Genomic DNA, 20,886 nt, shown 5'->3' with positions numbered 1-20,886 from the left:
GGAGGACAAGAGGTGAAGCAGGCTCTTTCCTTGACCGTGGTAAGTGGACTCGGAATTAAGCAAGTGAACCATTGGGAATGTAGCAAGATAAATCCACTGGAACGATGCAAAGTATAAAATAGTGCCAGGCTTCCCTGGTGGCTCAGGAAAGAACATTGCATAATCTCTGGTCCACTTTTTTTTTTTAACAGAAGCAACAGTTTTATTGAAATATAAATCTGATGGCTCAGACAGTAAAGAATCTCCCTGCAATGCAGGAGACCCACGTTCAATCCCTGGGTTGGGAACATCCCCTGGAGAAGAGAATGGCTACCCACTCCAGTATTCTTGCCTAGAAAATCCAAGGACAGAGAAGCCCGGCTGGCTACAGTCCATGGTTTGCAAAGAATCGGACACGACTGAGCAACTAACACGTTCACTCATAAAATAGTACCAGTGGTACAAAAATAGGAGCCATCTTAATTATTCATGGGTTTTCTTGAGAGAGTTGTTCTCCCACTGTGCCAAGCATGGGTTTAGAAATACCAAGGTTTTTTCTGACTGGCCCTTGGAATTCATAGAAGGAGCCAAACCCGATTTCTTTTACTCAGCAGTGCAGTCTGCCTAAGGCAGTTGAGAGAGATGAAAAGGTATTCATTCTGTGAGTTCATCTTGAAAAACAGATTTTTTAAATTAGAATGACAAAATAAGGTAATGGCTTCCCACTAACTGATATTGGCTACATTGTGGTGTTCTTTTTAGTGTCACAGATGTGTTCTCTCACTGTGTGAGTGCTTTTCTGTGTGCCAAGACCAGTGCTGCCATATGAGTTAAGAGGTGGGAAGAGGAGCAAGGGGCCTGTAGCTCTTGATCTCAGGAAGCTCACTATTTACTGAGAAGAAAGCAATAGAAATCAGCCGCCTTGGTTTGATTTCTGTCTCACAACTCAAGAAATTTTCTAGCAGTTGTACTATGGGGGCTGATGGCTGTGTCATTACAGGTTTCCTTTAAAGATAAACTTTTTTCCCCCCAGTTATCAAAGTAGCATGTTATTTGTCTAGAAACTTAGAAATTCAGAATAGGAGAAAAAAATCAATCATAGTTTTTACCACCCAAGGACAACCATTTTCTTCCTTTCCCCTGCAAAGTTAAATGTCAGGTAAAATCAGAAAAGAAAAGCAACTAAGAAAGAGAAAATCAACTATATTAAGAATAGGGGATTGGTGATTTCCTTTCGGCCTATAATTGAGGCACAAGTTATTTTCCCCACTAGTAAGATTGCCGTTTAAGAAAATATACAGATCAGAAAGGAAAAAACTGTACCTTCTGATCTAAGGATCATCAAGAACTGGACAGTCAAATTCCAGGGCAGGTTTTATTCATTGTTTATTCCAAAATTATTTCACGAAGTAATACATTTCCTGTGTAAGATACTGTTTACTCCAAGAATTTCCACTCTAGTGATACATGCTAATGCCATTAATTAACCTCCTAGTAAATGTGAGGAAGGCAAGGTGGTCACAGAAAGCTTAAAGGAGAAAAAGGTTAATCAGCAGAAGGGAACACATGGAGGCAGAGAGATGTTTAGGAAGCAGGACAGCAAAAGAGCTGAACTCTGGTCCTGTGTTTCCAACTCTCTGATAATATTTCTACCTGAATGCCTTGGCTACCTCAGACCGTGTGTCACTCATGAAGCTCATTGCCAGACCCCTAAACCTGCCTCTCCCCCTCCATCGCCTCCTATAATCCTGATATCCTACCAGTCAACCCAGATTCAAATCTATATGCTTATTATTTTTCTCAGTACTTTATTATGCAATTTTTCAAGCTAAAAGCATTAAAGAACTGTACAATGAACACCATATACCACCCATTGAGATTCTGTAGTTAGTATTTTGCCATTTGCTTCACCATCCATCCATTTATCTTATCTTTGTTAATGTATCTTAAAGTAAGTTGTATGTATCATACACTTCACCCCTAGACACTTCAGTTTGCATATCACTAACTTAAGCTCAATATTTGTCTTCTGGGCTTTTATTAGGTAAAATTCACATATGGCAAAAATGCACAAATGTTAAGTATACCATCTGATGAGTGTTGATATTTTCACACACCTATGTGACCAAACCTCTATCATGATACAGGTACTACCCTCATCACAGATACTCAGAGGTATTTCTCATACCCCTTCTCAGTCAGTCCCACTTTTTCTGATGTTTTTTCCCAACCTTATAATTCACTTTTACGTTTCCCTCCACTTAAGGATTGAGCCTGATATTCTTCCTTTTTAATAACTTCCCCACTTTTATGCCCTCTATCACCACTGCCTCATCTCTCAGTACTTAATGTAATAAATAGCCCTCTTTCCATCTCTTCCCCCATGCAGTTAATTAGTCTTACACTGATGCCAGAATGAACTTAAGTATCACTTGATAACAGTTGTCTGCTCAGCATCCTCAGTGAATTTTTACTGTCTTCACATTAAACCATAAGCTCCAGGGGGACCGAGACCATGTCTGTCTTGCTGTCCACTCTGTCCCTAATACATAATCTGCAGTCTGGCCCATTGTCAAAAATCAATGAATGCTTGTTGAATGAATAAATATCAAAGTCCAAACCCTTGCCCAAGCATTCATAATGGCGATTTAGCCTGAAACCTCTCTTTTCAGCTTTACCTGCTAGTAGTCTGATTTGCATGCAACTGTGCAGAAACCAGACTTGCTCCTCACAGTCTGACCTCCACTCCTTGGGTTGTATTTTGCAGTGACCTTCTTCCCCTTATTTTTGCTCCTTCACATATTGAAGCTCTGCTTCCCCTTCAAGACCCAATCAAATGCCACCTCCTCTAAGATATCCTGACCCTCCAGTTATAAGTATCTAATGAATTCCCAGAACACCCTTGCTATGGGCAGTTTATTGCACTTATTTTCTTCTTTATATTGGATTTGTCTTTGTGTGTATTCCATTTCCCCTGTTGAAGATGGTAAGCTCCTTGAGGATGTTTTAGCTCCTTAGGGACTCTTTTAGCCACCTACTGTGATTACTTTCAACTCCTTGATGTCCTTGGTAGGCATTTTGTGACGCATGTCAAATGAATGAATATGTGGGTGAAAACAGCATCCAAAATGTAGGTTGTAAACAAATGGTAAAGAATCTCCAATGCCAAAGTGAGAGATTTGGCCATGGCACTTTGGGTTCTGAGCAGGGTTTAAATATGCGGTAAATGATAATTTAAGAATAAAATGATGAAGCTATACCTGGTGGCTTAGGCCAAGGAGAGACTTGAGGCAGATCACCCAGGAAATTACTATAGTCAGAGGTCAGTAATGAAAGCCTGTTAGAAATAAAATTGAAGAGACAGATTCAGGAGAGACTCTGAAGGAAAAAGTGACAAGATCTGGCAGCTGGGCTTGGCTCTAGGGAACTAGAAACATGAGTGAGTACATAGATGTCCCTTCAGGTTTTGAACCTGGGTGCCTAGGAAGATAAAATTATAATCTCCTCAAGGGTAAGGACTTTTTTATAACTTCCCCAAGTGGTGAGCAGTTGCTAGTGAAAAATGAATTTGAGTTTATAGCAAAAAGTCTTACTGTGAATCAGTATTTGATTGTGACTGTCCACAGCTGAAACCTGATTACTCTGAATGCAATTCTATTTCTCCAGCAGATTATTTATGGGACATACACTGAGTTTCCACAGTGTATGAAAATTTCCACGGAGCTTGAAAAAAAAAAAAATCCTTCCCTGGGCTTTGTTTCAGTATAAAAAAACTGAGGGACTTTCCTGGCTGTCCAGTGGTTAGGGCTGAGCACCTCTACTGCAGGGCCCATAGGTTTCACCCCTGGTTGAAGAACTAAGATCCTGCATGCTACTTGGTGTAGCCAAAAAAAATAGGACTATCTGAAAATTCACCTCAAGATAGAAAGGAAGGCTTCAGGAACAGCTTCCCCTTGGCCTGCAGAAAACACACACAAGGAGCTCACTGTGGAAGTGGTAGGCCTCCAGGTACCCTTTCTACCCTAGGTTCTGTGACCAGGATAGCAGTAAACGTGGAGAAGCAAGACAGTGTCTGATTTGGAAGAAGAAGCAAAGTTAGGTGTAGATTCCAAGACATACGTATCTGGAGATTCAGCAGAGCTAAGTGTGTAGTGAAGCTAAGTGGTGAAGAGCAAGGCCATGGAGCCAGCCCCGTGGGCTCCATTCCTGGCTCTGCCACTTAGAAACTGTGCAGTGCTGGACATGGTGCATAACTCCTCCGTCTATTAGTTGGGGGTGAGGATGGACCGACCTGGTAAGGTTGTTAAGGTTCTATGAGGTGATACATGGAAAGGTGTTTAGGGCCTCTGTATGCCAAGGCCCTCTAGGGCACCAACAGCAAACTCACAGGGCTACCGCGGGATTTTTTTCAACATTAAAATTTCAGGAGAAACAGCCATATTTGCCATCTGTCAAGTACCTTCTGAACTACTGGAGTGAAGTAATTCTCAGTTTCAACATCTTTTTATACTCCATTCCTTTACGTAATGCCATATCTTTTCAAAGCTAGGTTTTCAGTGATTGCTGTGATAAAAAGCATATACTCTCTGATGGTCCAGTGTTGAAGACACCGGTTTCTACTGTAGGAGGCACAAGCTCAGTCCCTGGTTGGGAAACTAAGATCCCACATGCCATACAGCTGAAAAAAGAAACACGTTTTTTAAACAAGGAAATTTATTTAAAAAAACAAAAACAAAAAGCAAAACACATATACCACCTGAAGACCTGCACAGGCACCATGACTTAACAAAGTTTGGAAACCCTTGACTTTGCACAGTGTTTGGCAAGTTAGCCAAAGACCATTTGATACTTATCATTTGTCACTGACAAGTCATCAGTGACAAGTCATCATCTCAGTAGGTTTTCCAGAGAGCACTAGAAAAGTAAAGCCTTTGAGTTTGATGGACTAGGGTTAGAAGTTGGGTGTTTGTGGGCAGTAAATGAAATGTGTGAGTGGATGAGAGGTCATCGAGCCCAAAGCGGAATCATGTAACACATACGAAGGCCCTGGAGGGGAAAGAGAGTCCCTGGGTGCTGGAGGAGAGACCAGAGAGGGCCTAGTAAAGACAGAAGTTCGGGTATAATGGGGAGAGCGGAAGCCAGGTTGGCAGAGTTCACATGAGAAGGAGAAGCGACATGGGGGGAGCTCTTCCTAAAGAACCATGACTGTCGATACAAAGAAGGGAGACTTGACTGTCTCCCTCATGGAGACACTTTCAGTGTGGAGTTTTATCTTGGAGGAGGTTTTTTGCTTCTTTGTTTGCCTCTTTGTTCCTTTGTTACCGAATCCTGCTTTCCAGGAGGAATAGAGAAATTGTGAGGTGGTACCTTGATACATCATTTCCCCTTTAAGATCATGCTGTTGGAGTGGGGGTCTTTTGGTTTATATTGGAGGAGCAGGATATGGTAGCATTTCCAAGACACTTTTCCTTTTGTGTGTGTGTGTGGCTGTGCTGGGTCTTCATTGTTTTGTGCAGGCTTTCTCTGGTTGCAGCGAGTCGGGGCTCTCTAGTTGTGCTGCTCGGGCTTCTCATTGTGGTGGCTTCTCTTGTGTCCAAGCACAGGCTCTAGGCACTCAGGCTTCTGTAGCTGCAGCATGTGGGTTCAGTAGTTGAGGTGCAGGGGCTTAGTTGCGCTGAAGCGTGTGGAATCTTCCCAGACCAGGGGTCAAACCCATGGCACCTGCGCGGGAAGGAAGATTCTTAACCACGGGACCACCAGGGAAGTCCAAAGATACCTTACTTTCAGTTTTACTAAATCAGTAAAACCCCATTCACTACCACTTGAAATAAGATCTGTGACATTGCCACTTCAGAGGCATGTCTTCACTTATCTCTATTTTTCCAGAGTGATCTCATTTCCTCTAAGCAAACGAAGGCTGGCCTAGTGCCTGGCACGCTCAGACATTGCTGTTGATCTACGAATAAACTAAATTCTGAGAGATAACTAGACTTGTCTTGTCATGGTATTACATAAACGAGTCACAATAGCCAGAAGTGGTACCAGTGAGGAGGCACCATCTCTGAGGGCCTGCCACGTGCCAGGCTCTCTGAGGCCTTTTTGCACACAGAGGGGTCTTGAGTGATAGGTATGGTTAGCTCCCTTTCACAGAGGAGGAAGCTGAGAAGACAAGACACGGAGCCAGAATTTTAACAGAGCTTTCTTTAACCCTAATGTTGTACTCTTTCCACTATAGTGCATGCCTTTCTAATACTTAAGATGATTACCCAGTGCCACAGGAAGCCTTCAACAAAGTTAAATGTAGGTCCTAGGGGAACTGAGACTGATACCGTGCGCTGGTGTCTGAGATCAGCGCTATGGAGACAGGCAGATGTTGTAATAAAGTGGCTGAAAGCTTGGACTCGAGTTCAGTCATCTTGGGTTCTTGTTCTTGCTTGTGCTCAGTCATTCAGTCGTGTCCAAGTCTTTGCAGCTCCATGGACTGTAGCCCGCCAGGCTCCTCTGTCCATTGGATTTCCCAGGCAAGCATACTGAATCGGGTTGCCATTTCCTGCTCCAGGGAGTTCTTGTTCTAGTTGCTACTTACTAGACTTGTTCTCTGGAGATGGCTTCCTCACTTCCTTGCTCACTTGTGAAAGGGGCTGAAGAAGTGAAGTCGCTCAGTCGTGTCCAACTCTTTGCGACCCTGTGGACTGTAGGCCACTAGGCTCCACCATCCATGGGATTCTCCAGGCAAGAATACTGGAGTGGATTGCCAGAGTAAATCAGGTGAAGGAGTAACATGCTTGGCACAGGGCATAGCTCAATCAAGAGCTGCTGTTACAGCAACTGTTTTCATTGCAAGTTCCTTGGAAGCATAACATATACTTGAAAACAAAACTTTTTTTTCAGCCACTCATTTCACAAATTAGAGTAAGCAAGGGGGTGCTGCTTTTATGGTTTTGTTTCTGTTTTGTTTTTTCATATTAACACCCACCTTTTAGGAACCCACCTCTGCAACCAGCATCTATTTGGAAAGCAGTTAAGAACCAGAAAGAAAACAGGGTCCCTAAGGAGCAAAAGCAGATGTTACAGAACAAGTTTACAGCAGATCCTTGGTAGACTTCATGGGTGCTGGGGAAAGGGGAACATCAACTGGAGACGCATCAAGGGGCCACTCGCCCTGTTCTTTTCTGCACAGTCTCAATGAACAAGCACCCAGCCTGCTTCATCTAGAAGCAGATGAGGGAATACAAATGAATGTGCTTTTCACACACAATTCTGACACTTGGTTAGGCATAAAATACATATTTATTCTGTACGTACATTGTACCAGGCCCTGATCAGATACAGTGTCAGCTCTCAAAGAGCTCTCGATGTAGTAAGGGGTTGGAAAGTACCCAGTGGGTTGAACCTCAGCAGAGATGTGTGCCGAGTGCCAAGGAGAGCCTAGGGGTGACCAGGAAGCTTTCAAAGGGAGGCAGCACCAAAACCGAATCTTAAGGCCAGATAGGAATTGAAGGGTGGAAAGGAGGAGTGGGCATTCCAGTCAAGGAGTGGAGAATGCGTGTGAAGGCATGAGCGGTGGTAGGGTGTTCAGAGAACCATAGGAAGTCCAGCCAGCTGAAGGTAAAAAATGTGTGGAAGGCAGGAAGCAGGCATTAGTAAATTACAGTGGTAATAAGAACTTTGCTATGGAATTGCTCATACATTCTAAGAACTGCACTAAGTTTTTTTTTATCTATGGTGTACTGATGAATTTCCACAAGAGCCCAATGAGGTGTAGGTATTTTCATCTCCATTTCACAGAAACAAGCTCAAAAAAGTGAAATAACCTGCCCCTGGGTGCATACCTGTTTAGTGGCAGTACAAGGGTTTGACCCCAAGTTTTTCTGATGACAGGACACAGAAAGAATGTTTAAATTCTACTCAGTGATGTAATATGAGAGAGAGCAGACTTAGATTCCAATTCAGAAGGGCTAAAACAGAAGCTTTGGTGTGAAAACTTGACTGCTCTGGCACCCTTTCCTTTGGCCAGTACAGATTTAGAGATCTCAGTGAGGTTAGTTCAGAGGAACATCAGATGGTGGCCCTGCCAGTTCCTGAGTAAATGCCTCAGGTATCTGGTTCTCATCTTAAAATAGCAGGAATGATGAAACCTACCTTGTAGGGTTATTGGGAGCGGTAAAAGAATTTCCGCAGGTAAAGCCTTGGTAACCGTCTCCTGCACAGTATTAACATCAGTGAAGAGATTGGGTTCCATCAGCAGCAGAAGAAAGCCAAGTTTGTTTAGAAAACTCATAAATTATGTTTTGCCAGATTCTTCTGTCCATGGGGATTCCCCAGGCAAGAATACTGGACTGGGTTGCCATGCCTTCTCCAGGGGATCTTCCCAATCCAGGGATTGAACCCAGTCTCCCGCTTTGCAGGCAGATGCTTTACCAAGTGAGCAACCAGGGAAGCTGTTTTGCCTTAACCCCTAGATATTTTACCCTTTAAAAATAGGTTCTTAAACTAGAGTCCTAGATGGGTTCAAAGAGCAGTTTTTATCTGACTTTCACAAAGAGTTCTGTGCTCTAAAGGAGTTCAGCATGACTGCTTTATACAACACATTAAGAAGTTGCTCTTGGAAGGTCTTGATATTGTGACATGTCTTCAAACATTTAAAAGGAGGTCTGGCTGTAAAATTACAACCTCCTGAGTCATGCCTAAGTGGATTTGTTGCAGTTATTTGCTGCTAGTTATAAAGTATCCAAGTTTTCAAAGTATTAACATTTTGCTAAAGGAGAGCCCACAGTTATTCCAGATGTAACCACTGTAAGTCACAAGATTTGGGGGGTAGGGAGAGGGGTTGAATGTTTGTATAATAAGTGAAACAAAAAAGGTTTACTGGTTTGTTATTTAGTTGTTAAGTCATGTCTGACTCTTTGAGACCCCATGGACTGTAGCCTGCCTGGCTCCTCTGTCCATGGGATTTCCCAGGTAAGGAACTCTGGAATTGATTGCCATTTCCTTCTCCATTACCAGTTTGGGAGTGGGGAAGGGGTGGTGATTTATTGTAAATAGCATGTGCTAAACTTGAATATATTAAAATCCTATTTCTACTATAAAAATAGAAAGTCTAAGGTGTGGGCTTACCTGGGGATCCAGTGGTTAAGACTGAGCTTCAGTGCAGGCGCCTCAGGTTCAATCCCTGATGGGGAACTAAGATTCTAACATACTGTGTGGGGCAGCAGAAAAAAATTTCTAGGGTGAAATTACTGGCCTTGCATTTAGAATCATATGGAAATATTTTGTTTATCTGGAGATCATCCATTATCTGTGTTATTTCTGACTGTTAATTTATTAAAAAAAAGTGGCTATGCCCTGGAAAAAAATTTAACCCTCAAGTTTGAATTCCAAACTTTGGATCCTTAGGCTGGAGTTGCATCTTATAACACAAAGGTTAGGTTCTAAGGTCAGCACATAAGGTGAAAATTGTTAAGAGTTTCCCTTGAAAATCCCTTAGGAAAGCTGAAGGCCAGTAGATGCTCAGTCCAACAGAATGTAAGCCCATTCTTCACCAGATGAAGTCATCAATGTATAATGAGAAGCCATAATTTTATTTTTTAAATTATGTCAGCTCCAGCATCAGACTCACTCTTGGGTAGCAAGGTGCACACACTGAGGGAGACATACAGGAACTGTCTGAGAAAAGCAGATTTATGCTTTCTGTCACACTCACTCCAAGGACTGGGTTCTCAGAGCAAAATCACCCAGACTAATCAGTCCGTAGCTCCCTCTCTCTCTCATGGCCAAATATAGAATTGTGAACTCATATCTTTCTCTGTAATGCCACTTCATTTTATCTTGAGCACAATAAAGGGAGACTCGAAAGGACTAGAACACTTAGCACATCTGGGGATATGAGGCTGCTACTCAGTTAACAAAGGAGATACAGCACCCAGAACGCACTCCTGTAGCATCTCTGAACAGGACTGGCTTCATCAGAAGAATACTAAAACTAAGACCTTTACTATTTAAATGAAATGTTTAAGGGCCTTGCCACTGTTTTCTTTGTCTGGTTTAAGATGAATTCACCCTATCCCCCTTCACCACAATTTCTATTTTTAAGAAAACTCAAAAAAAAAAAAAAAAAAAAAAAACTCATATTGGCTTTTTTGGATGCTACAACTTCTATTGTTAAAAAAAAACAAAATAGAGGAAATAGAAATTAACTTTTCTATTATGGCATCACAGATTACCACAGTATCCATTTGTTAATAGCACCTCACCGCCCTATAGATCAGAAGTTCAGCCAGTGCTCCTCTGGGCCCTCTGTTCTGTTTCTCACAAGACTCAGTCCACGTGTTGGCTAGAACTGGGTTCTCGGCTGAGGATAGAGAGCTGCCAGGTTGTTGGCAGTATTCAGTTCCTTTCAGCTGTAGAACTCATGGCAACTTGTCTCCAAGTTCAGGGCCAGCAGGGGAGTGTCTCCTGTTGGGTCTCACCTCTTTTAAGGTCTCACCAAATAATATCGTGGATCACAGTCGGATGCAACCAAACTGAACTAGATAACATGAGGCCCACTCAGGATAATCTCTCTTTGATTCACTCGGATTCAATTTGCTTAGGAACCTTAATTACATCTGGACAGGTTCTTAGGAACCTTAATTAATAGCAATAAAAATCCCCTTTTGCCATACAGCATAATACGATCCATGGGAGTGACACCCTCTGGTATTCACCGGTCCTGCCCACAGTCAAAGGAGGGCGTTTTCACAAGGATGTCCAGAGGGGCAGAAATCTTGGGTGCCATCTTAGGATCCTGCCTACCACAGAGATAACATGACTGAGTACCTCCTGAAGTGCCAAACTGATGAATTCCTACTTTTGAAAACAGTATTATCCAAGCTCAGTGGTATCATCCAGGTTTTACTTACAGGGAAACTAAAGTCAGGATTCTAACCTAGCTCTGTCGGCCCCCAAAGCCCAGGGTCTTTCTCTTTTGCCACATTGTGTCTGATAAATCCTGTTAAATTTTCCCTCCCTTTCAATTGGCCTGCTTCTCTCCAACCCCACTGTCTTGGCCGTGGGCCTTCATCCACCCCTCCTGGGTGCTCCTGCTGCAGCCGTCTCACATCCACAGGACTCCCTGCCTCTAGTCCATTCTCCGTGGTCATAAATTGCAGTCTGTCCTAGTGACTTCCTGCTTGAAATAATTGCCTCTTTAAGATAGAACCCTTACTCTTCAATACAGTTTACATGGCATCCATCTCTGAGCACTCCCTGCTTCTCTGACGTCATCTCCTACCTCCCTCTCTGATGAGTGTCACCAGGCTGAGTCTGGAACACTTGTACCATTCTTCACCTGGCTAATTCTACTCAGCTTTAGCATCTAAGTTAAATGTCCTTTCCTCCAGAAAGGAGGACCTTCTTCAACTCCCTGATTAGTGAGGCGGTTCTATTGCATATTCCTGTAGCAGCCAGTACTTCTCGTATAATGTTGTCACATTGTATTATGATGACACATTTATCTGTTTCCTCTGTTAGATTCTGTGTCTGGTTCTTGGCTGTATTCCCAATGTCTGGCATATAGTGGATGCTCAGTAAATATTAAGAAATGAAGAGTACAGAGTACTTTGATGGGTTACTATGTTTCCTTTGCGATATCCTCCTTGTTAGTCTCTGCTTTTCCTTCTTTGCCACTGAAATACTTTTAATGTCACATGTCAGAAGAGCTATCCATTTCTCCTGTGTTTTATTCAGGATCAAATCGTTAGTATAAGGTGAAGCTGAGAAAAGATGGTGGGCCTTCGAACTTTATGTTTTAAAATTTTTCCACCGTTTTATGCTGCTTGACTGCCTTAGAATAAGATCTGGGCTTCAAAAGCTCATCCTGTTTAACTACTCACTATAAAGTGTCTGACTACAGTGTGGGAGACCCGGGTTTGATTCCTGGGTTGGGAAGATCCCCTGGAGAAGGAAATGGCAACCCACTCCAGTACTCTTGCCTGGGAAATCCCATGGATGGAGGAGCCTGGTAGGCTACAATCCATGGGGTCACAAAGAGTCGGACACAACTGAGAAACTTCACATACCCAGTACAGGTACTCAAAAAATACAGGTTTATTTTCTACACAATTGAATAAAGTCCTTATGAGAGCTATGAGAGGAACTCCTTTCTTCAGGATGTGGATTGGGATCTAATGTATCGAGTAAGAGTTGTGATTCATTCTATAAAAGTCATTTTAGTTTTTTGTTATAGCTGTAGATAGCCTTGTGAAATAGAGGGCAATAACCTTTCACAGTCTTATAATTTGTCTAAGGAAACATTGTTAAAACTCCTTACAAGTTTTATAATATGGGCAAATATCAGTTCTGTGAATAAGCTGTTTTTAAAAAACTGGTCTGAAATTTTTGAAGGTAAATTTATAACAAACATGCCATAATTTTTATAGCCAAAGAAGTGCTATCTCATTCAGAGCAGGTACTTTGGGAGATGTCTCAGGGTTGTTTCCATTCTTCAAAAATGGTTTCAGAATTCCTTTGGGAATTCAAGTCAGAGCTGTCACACAGCTTTTTTTATTGTCTTAAGTGTTGGCTATGACAAACCTAGACAGTGTATTAAAAAGCAGAGACATCACTTTACCAACATAGGCCCATATAGTTGAAGCTATGGTTTTTCCAGTAGTCATGTATGGATGTGAGAGTTGGACCATAAAGGAGGCTGAGCTCTGAAGAATTGATGCTTTCAAACCACGACGCTGGAGAAGACTCTTGAGAGTCCCTAGGACAGTAAGGAGATCAAACCAGTCAATCCTAAAGGAAATCAACCCTAAATAGTCATTGAAAGGATTAATGCTGAAGCTGAAGCTTCAGTGGTTTGGCCACTTGATGCAAAGAGCCAACTCATTGGAAAAGACCTGATGCTGGGAAAGATTGAAGGCCGGAGGAGAAGGGGTGACAGAGGATGAGATGGTTGAATGGCATCACCGACTCAATGGACTTTGAGCAAACTTCAGGAGATAATGAAGGACAAGGAAACCTGACATGCTGCAGTCCATAGGGTCACAAAGAGTTGGACACAACTGAGCAACTGAACAACAACAAAAGTGTTGGCTAGCCTTTGGTCTTTGAGGATAGTGGTTTTATGAAAACAATATTAAGAATTAAGTCAGGTGACCCCAAAGTGCATGATTAGACTTTGTTTTAAACAAGGTGCAGCTCTGAAGTCATGAGACAGGCACGGTGTTGTTTGTTGTTTTGTTTTGATTGTAAAATATGACACTTGAGGCAAACAAAAGTTTCCAGCAGCTTTTAAAGCACCAAACATTCATGTGATTATAATAACTTGCAGGACCAGAAAGGACTATCTTGGAAGGAGGTGGAGGACCAATCATTGTACTTTGATACTTACAAATGAGGTTGTAAGGAAAGCCAGACTGAAAACATCTCAGTATATTAGATAAAAGTTATAAAGGGATAATCTTTTAGTCTGAAATAGTAACTTTTTCTGTAAGGAAGCAATGTATTTTTCCCTTGGCCCATAGTACACAGCCCTAAAGTTCAGGTGCCTGGGTTGTAGCCATTCTGGTGTTACAGCTGGCATAGCTGCAGGACCCAGACAAGTCACTATTTTTCTGAGTTTCCTTTTCTTCATCCTCAAAGTGAGGGGGTTGGACAGGTGCTATCTAATGTGCCTTTTCAGGTAGGAAAACTTTTTTCTTCCAAGATTATGGTTAATTGTAAAATGGAATGCATAGTAATGTATAATACCTTCTGTTTTATATACACTTGGTTGGTTTTAAAAGCTTGTTTCTCAAAAATCCTGTGTTGCTTTTGAAATTGTCATAATTCAATGAAGCATAAACATAGTTCAAGTAGTACAAAGCACTTTGTTGATGTGAAAGAGGTTCATCTTACATTGAGGACCAAAGAATTGTCCTCAGTTATTTATTTACTTTTCACCTTTGGACCACAAGAATGTGAATAAGAAAATAACAATAAACTACAAGTGACAGTCAAAGCAGGATCAAGAAAATTTTAAGATTAGGAATCAAAGCCAGGGACTTCCCTGGTGATCCAGTGGTTAAGACTTTGCACATCCAATGCAGGGGGCGCAGGTTCGATCCCTGGTTGGAGAACTAGGATCCCACATGCCGCAGAACCAAAAGAAAGAAGAAGAAATGAAAACCAGAGGCACAATATGAACGTAAATTTGGCTCTTGATTTTCTAGCCCCAAAGTAAAGGAAAGTTATGTGGTTCTTATTTTAAAGATGAAAAATAGCTACCCCAGGAGAGGTAAAGATTTGCTTAGCACTCAATTCTAAAAGAATTAGGTAACATTTGTAGGACGAATGAAGAGCTTTACAAACAATTATCAAGGAGCTGCAACAACCTGAAAAATCTAAAAATCAGCATCTGGTTTTTACCTTCTAAAAGTAAAACTGATACTCATCTCTGAGTCATAAGTGACATGGTTTAATAATTATCCTGTTTAAGGAAAGCTGGTTGGCAATTTAGGACCCTTGAGGAAAGAGTGCAGGTCACTTTTCTGCTTTGTTCTCATAGACGCAAAGTTGTTCAACTTGGCTTCTAAAGTCTTACCCTGTTCTATTTTTATGTGGTACTAGCCAAAAAAGAAGAACATGTCGGCCTACCAAGTGTTCTGCAAGGAGTACCGTGTAACCATTGTGGCTGACCATCCAGGCATAGGTGAGAACAATTCTTATTTTTAGTGTTCTTACTTTCCATGTCTATCTTTGAAGCAAGGCAGTTAATTCAGTCAGCAGGCAAAGTTCTTCCCATGGTCTGAAAAGGACACAAATTTCATTTCTCTCCTCAACTATACAAGTCACTTTAGATTTTGCCTTAGTACACCCTGTCCAAAAGCACAGTATGTAAACATACAGTTGTTTCTTTCCAAGATTCTTCTACAGTTGACTTTTTCCCCAAACTGCCTCTTGGGTATGGAGTGGAGTATAGGGTTGGAGTTGGGTATGGAGATGACATATTACATTGTTCGTTATTTGTCTCTATATCGAAGCTGGTAAGGTGAGAACGCTATACCTCAGCCCTTGGACAAGTCAGGTAACATCTATAAATCTCATCTGCCTAGTGTGTGGACTAGCTTCTCAACCCTCTCACCAGGGCTGTTGTGAGGCACATGTGAAGCATCAGAAAAGACTCAGATGTGCTTTATAAAGTGTGAGCTTGCTCTCCAATGTGGGGAGCACAGTATTGCACATCTGAAAGATTGCTTCTGAGCTGCTCTAGAGAAATTCTCCTTTGTTTCTGAGCTCTCAGAAATTTGGTAAAAACCTAACATTTCTTATCAAATCCTACATAACATTTTTTCTTTAACCTAAGTAGATAAGCCATGTTTCATGGGATCATATTAAAAGATACCAATACGATGCTTCAGGCATAAATCCTTAAAGAGTAGATGTGTGAGATTTTGAGCCTGTCTCATAGCGACCCAAACAGCTCCTTCCTTCTATAAAAGACCCAAGGGAAGTGGTGGGGTTTGGTTTGGTTTTCTGAAAGAATCTTGTGCTATTTAAATCTGATCTTCAAAACCATCCTCCTAGTTTTTGTTCTGTTCAGCCTTCTGTTTTGTTTATGGTTAAACCTTTACTGTATTCAGTTTTCCCGGTTTTTTTTTACTCTTTTGTGCCAGATTTTGGGGAACTGAGTAAAAAACTGGCTGAGGTGTGGAAGCAGTTGCCAGAGAAGGACAAACTGGTAAGCAGACTTTATCACAGACACATTTTTCATTGCTCTGTCCTTCCAAAGTGTGTAATCCTCCTATGTTGTTGTTGTTCAGTTGTTCAGTCATGTCTGACTCTTGCTTCCCCATGGACTGTAGCCCACCAGGCTCTTCTGTCCATGGGATTTCCCAGGCAGGAATACTGGAGTGGGTTGCCATAGCCTTCTCCAGGGGATCTTCCTGACCCAAGAATCAAACCCATGTCTTCAGCATGGGCAGGCAGATTCTTTTACCTCTGAGCCCCTGGCGAAGTCCGAAATCCCAAACACTGAAAATAGGAAAAAAAAGAAAAATTATAGATTGGTGGAAAATGGCTTAGAGGTCAGTAAACAAGTTGGTGCCAGTTCACTCTAGGTGAGGATTTAGCTGCAGGGAGGCTGTCTTCTAATCTCATCTAATTTTTTTTCTCAGCAACCTTGCGTTTGAGCCAAAAGATGACCTGCCTTGGGCAATGATATGTGTTAAAAGAGGATCTAAAGTCAGAGCCCCTGACTATAGCTAGTAGTTGGCTATGGTCTGAGAACTGAGGAAAGAGGTCCATAGTCACAGCAAATAATAAAAACATGGGACAGTGTTTACTAGGAAGATAGGTTCTGGGTCATCACCTCCATCAACCGTTACCAAATAATATACCACCCTATCAAAACACTAACAAGACAATGATATAGTCATACCTGAATCACTCACAGTCACTTACAGTCAGATGATATAAAGGTGGTCTAGGAATTAGAATTTCCATTTTGCTTTATTTAAGGTACTGCTCATCTAGGTGAGATGACATATATTTTTCACCCAGGTAGATTATCTTTAGTTTCTGGGTTTTGTGTCATTGTTATCCTACTGTTGGTGTTACAAGCCGACAGGTTAGAAGAAATATTTAAACCAGATGGACATAAAGGTAAGCCAGAGGTTTCCTCTGTGATTTTTACGTTCCAGCCTTAGGTAGAGGGATTGCAGAGTGCGTGCTGCCGTCTGAGCAGTAGCATTGAAGGATGTGCCTAGTCCTCGCCTGAGATGCTGCTGTCTCCACTGCCTGAAGCCTGTGCAATGACCTTCCAGCTTAAAAAGAAACACTAATCCTCTGTCTGCTCCCCTCCACTGTTCCTTTTCTTTTCTTCATTCTGTTCTTACATGACTGCTTTCCCTTTCAGTTTTTTGCCCTTTGAAATTTATTTTTGCCCTGATCTGATTGCAGGTTTGGAAGCAAAAAGCTCAGTATCTACAACACAAACAGAACAAAGCAGAAGCTACAACTGTGAAAAGAAAAGCGTCCAGCTCAGAAGGTTCCATCAAAGTGAAAGGTAATGACCACATCCTTCTCCTCTCTTCATTCTCTTCCCCACAGCTCTGTGAAGTTTGCTTCTTTACTGAGAAATGGGGAGAGTGGCCTATATTAGAAGCAGATCTTGATATCCAGATACCAGATATTAAAGGTTGCCCCCAATATTTAGAAAATGTTAAGTCAGAAGTCAGCACACTTTTCTCTAAAGGACCAGAGAATACATATTTTAGGTCTGAGATCCATATGCATTCTCTGTCGTGTATTTTTATTTCTTCTACAACAACCATTTTAAAATCTAAAATCATTCTTCGCTCACAGGCCATACAAAGTAAGTTATTAGCCAGATCCGACCCACAGTCTACAGTTTTAGCGTATGCCTGGTGGAGCTCATAAAAAGGGAAAACCAGGAAGAACAGTTCTGTGGTTCGAGGCCCTGGGCAAGCTTTATCGCTCTGTTTCTTCTCTGTTCTCAGCTGCTTCTATGGGAGTACTGTCACCCCAGAAGAAATCCCCGCCCACCGCCATGCTGTTACCTGCCTCGCCAGCCAAAGCTCCTGAGACAGAGCCCATTGATGTGGCTGCTCACCTCCAGCTGCTGGGAGAGTCCCTGAGCCTCATCGGACACCGCCTGCAGGAAACTGAGGTAAGGGTGCCATTAGCAGCAAGCTCTAGCTGCTGGTAGAGTCTGGACCCGTGTGCTCATTCCACATACACGCAGTGAGCAACTGCTGTGTGCTGCTACACCGGGTGCTCAGGATACAGTGATAAGGAGGGGTGGCAGTGCTCACTGCGACACTGTTTACAATAGCCAGCACATGGAAGCAAGCTGGATGCCCACTGACAGATGAATGGATAAAGGAGCTGTGGTACGTATATACAGTGAAACATTACTCAGCCATAAAAAGGAACGAATCTGAGTCAGTTGTACTGAGATGATGAACCTAAAGCCTGTTACACAGAGTGAAGTACATCAGAAAAACAAACACCGTTTATTAATGCATATATATGGACTCTAGAAAAATGTTACTGATGAACCTGTTGGCAGGCAAGACTAGAGATGCAGACATGGAGAGCAGACCTCTGAACGGAGCAGGGCAACGAGAGGGTGGGACAAATTGAGAAAGCAAAATTGAAACACACACCTTACCGTACATAAAACAGATAGCTAGTTGGAAGCTGCTATGTAACACAGGGAGCTCAGCCTGATGCTCTGTAACAACCTAGAGGAGTGGGACGAGGTAGGGGGTGGAGGGGAGGTTCAAGAGGGAGGGGAGATGTGTATACCTGTGGCTGATTCACATTGTTGTATAGAAGAAGCCATCACAACATTGTAAAGCCATTATCCTCCAATTAAAAATAAATAAATTTTTTTAAAGAAATGGGATGGTAATAGAAACACCTAGAGATTTGGAAGCTGGCTCTCAAAGCTTACACTGATAGTTTTCTATTGAGACAATGACACAAAAGAAAATTACCCTGACACTTCCTCTCCCTCCCCTCTGTTTTATAGAGAATAATTGACATATAACCCTACAACTCACTTTTATTTTTGAAAAATGAGTCCAAATCCCATGGAAACTTTCATCATTTTTACTTCTAAGAGAATTAGGGTTTTTCTGTGCATTTCCAGCAAGGTTTCGAATAGATAGGTTAGATTATCCAGGGGAGTCAGAGTTCCTCTACAGCTTTGAAGATAGGTAGCAAACGGGGAGATTGAGGTGTCCAAGCTCTTCATTACTCTGCACTTGAATTATACAGTGTTGTATACCCTAAGGAGATCTTTGTCCTTTTAAGCTTCAGTTTCAAAATCACTTAACCTGCAAAACTGTCATGTTCCATTTCTGTTAGCATATTCCGCTTCTAATCATACTGCCCCCTGGCTAACTCAGTGGTGTAGGATTTCAGGTTTCCACTGGCTCCTAGTAGGACATTGCAGTAAAGAAATCAGTCTCCGTTCCTAAAGCCATTTTTAAGCTGAGAAGTCAGTATAGAAATATGAAACTACCCACTTGCTTTTATGTGGAAGTTGAATTACTATTCGACAAATAAAATGCCAGAGGCCACAAGAGATGAAGCTTTGTCTAAGTTCTTTGGCTAATTTCTCAAAATTTAGTAAGTGTCAAAAAGAGACACTTTCTGGTAGGCTCGGATATTTGAATGGATATAGATATTTCTAGAAGAAAATATTCTGGGATCCTTACTTATTTTTCATATTTAGATATTCTTATGTTTCCTAAAAAGTTACAATGACTGTAGCCATGAAATTAAAAGTTACTTGTCCTTGGAAGAAAAGCAATGTCAAACCTAGACAATGTATTAAAAAGCAGAGACATTATTTTGCTGACAAAGGTCTGTATAGTCAGTACTATGGTTTTTCCAGTAGTCATGTATGGTTTTGAGAGCTGGACAATAAAAAAGGCTGAGCACTGAAGAATTGATACCCTCAAACTGTGGTGCTAGAGAAGACTCTTGAGAGTCCCTTGGACTGCAAGGAGATAAATCAGTGAATCCTAACAGAAATCAATCCTGAATATTCACTGGAAGGACTGATGCTGAAGCTCCAATTCTTTGGCCACCTGATGCGAAGAGCCTGACTCACTGGAAAAGACCCTGATGCTGGGAAAGATTGAAGGCAGAAGGGGATGGCAGAGGAAGAGATGGTTGGATGGCATCGCCAACTCAGTGGACATGAGTTTGAGCAAACTCCGGGAGATGATGAAGGACAGGGAAACCTGGCATCCTGCAGTCCATGGAGCTGCAAAGAGTTGGACACGACTGAGCGACTGAACAATAAAATTCACCTCCCATATTACAGATTTTCCCTGCCATTTCCTTTTAGTTTAGCAAATACTTGTTGAATACTTAGGCATAATTCCAAAAACTGGGAGGAGAAGAATTCCTAATAGTTTCCTGATGATTTCATATCATCAAGAAACTTGCAATGTAACTGGAAAGTTAAAATAGATACAAAATTAGCAAATAAAACAAGCCAGCTTCTGTGAGCAGTTGCCACAGAAGGGTTACATGTCTGTATTGACTGAAAAGGGGAAAATTACATTGCAGACCCTCCATTCCACTTTTTTTAAAAACATAAGGAACAGTCATTGAGAAATAACTGTCATGGCTCAGACTATGAAGAATCTGCCTGCAGTGTAGGAGACCCAGGTTCAATCCCTGGGTTGGGAAGATCCCTGGAGAAGGGAATGGCAACCCACTCCAGTATTCTTGCCTGGAGAATTCCATGGACAGAGGAGCCTGGCAGGCTACAGTCCATGGGGTTGCAAAGAGTTGAACATAACTGAGTGACTAACACAGCAACAACCATAAAGTTTACCCTTTTAAAATGTAGAATTCAGTGGCTTTTAGTATATGCACAGATTTCTGGCTCCATTACCTCTGTCTAATGCCAGATTGTTTCCACTACCCCCAAGAGAGACCCCGTATGTATCTGCAGTGGACTTCCCTGGTGACTGAACAGTAAAAAAGCTGTCTGCCATTGTAGGAGACGAGGGTTCAGTCCCTGGGTCAGGAAGATCCCCTGGAGAAGGGAATGGCCACCCACTCCAGTATTCTTGCTGGGGAAATTCCATGGACAAAGGAGGTTGGCAGGCTACAGTCCATGAGGTTGCAAAGAATTGGACACAATTTAGTAACTAAACAACAACAGTGTGTCAGCAGTAAGCAGTAATTCCCCTTCTAATCCACTTCTCCCCAGACTTTAATCATTTGCATATATCTTCACAATTTTGCAATTTCCTCAGACCACTTATACTGTTACCTATTGTGTGTTTTTACTTACATAAATGTATCCATGCTTTCACAGTGATATCCTGGATATCACAAGTGTGGTATTCTAATCTTTTTTCTAATGTACATTAGAAAAATGGATGTGCA

General features: G+C 41.9%; 1 protein-coding gene across 7 annotated transcripts in view; it reads left to right on the top strand.

Annotated features, from left to right (window-relative positions):
• The window catches only part of HMGXB4 (HMG-box containing 4), a 34,020-nt gene that overhangs the window by 7,923 nt on the left and 5,211 nt on the right, over positions 1 to 20,886 (top strand). For all 7 annotated transcript variants that reach the window (XM_040234765.1, XM_040234766.1, XM_040234768.1 and 4 more), the window contains 4 exons: positions 14,575 to 14,656; positions 15,621 to 15,685; positions 16,906 to 17,011; positions 17,466 to 17,635. In XM_040234765.1, the coding sequence (XP_040090699.1) occupies positions 14,575 to 14,656; positions 15,621 to 15,685; positions 16,906 to 17,011; positions 17,466 to 17,635 (423 nt within the window). The remainder of the gene's footprint in view (positions 1 to 14,574; positions 14,657 to 15,620; positions 15,686 to 16,905; positions 17,012 to 17,465; positions 17,636 to 20,886) is intronic.

The sequence above is a fragment of the Oryx dammah genome, unplaced genomic scaffold, assembly GCF_014754425.2.
Source record: "Oryx dammah isolate SB20612 unplaced genomic scaffold, SCBI_Odam_1.1 HiC_scaffold_29, whole genome shotgun sequence".
In the NCBI taxonomy this organism is placed as follows: Eukaryota; Metazoa; Chordata; class Mammalia; order Artiodactyla; family Bovidae; genus Oryx; species Oryx dammah.
The sequence above is the reverse complement of the archived record's forward strand: the minus strand, read 5'-3'. Positions and strand labels throughout refer to the sequence as shown.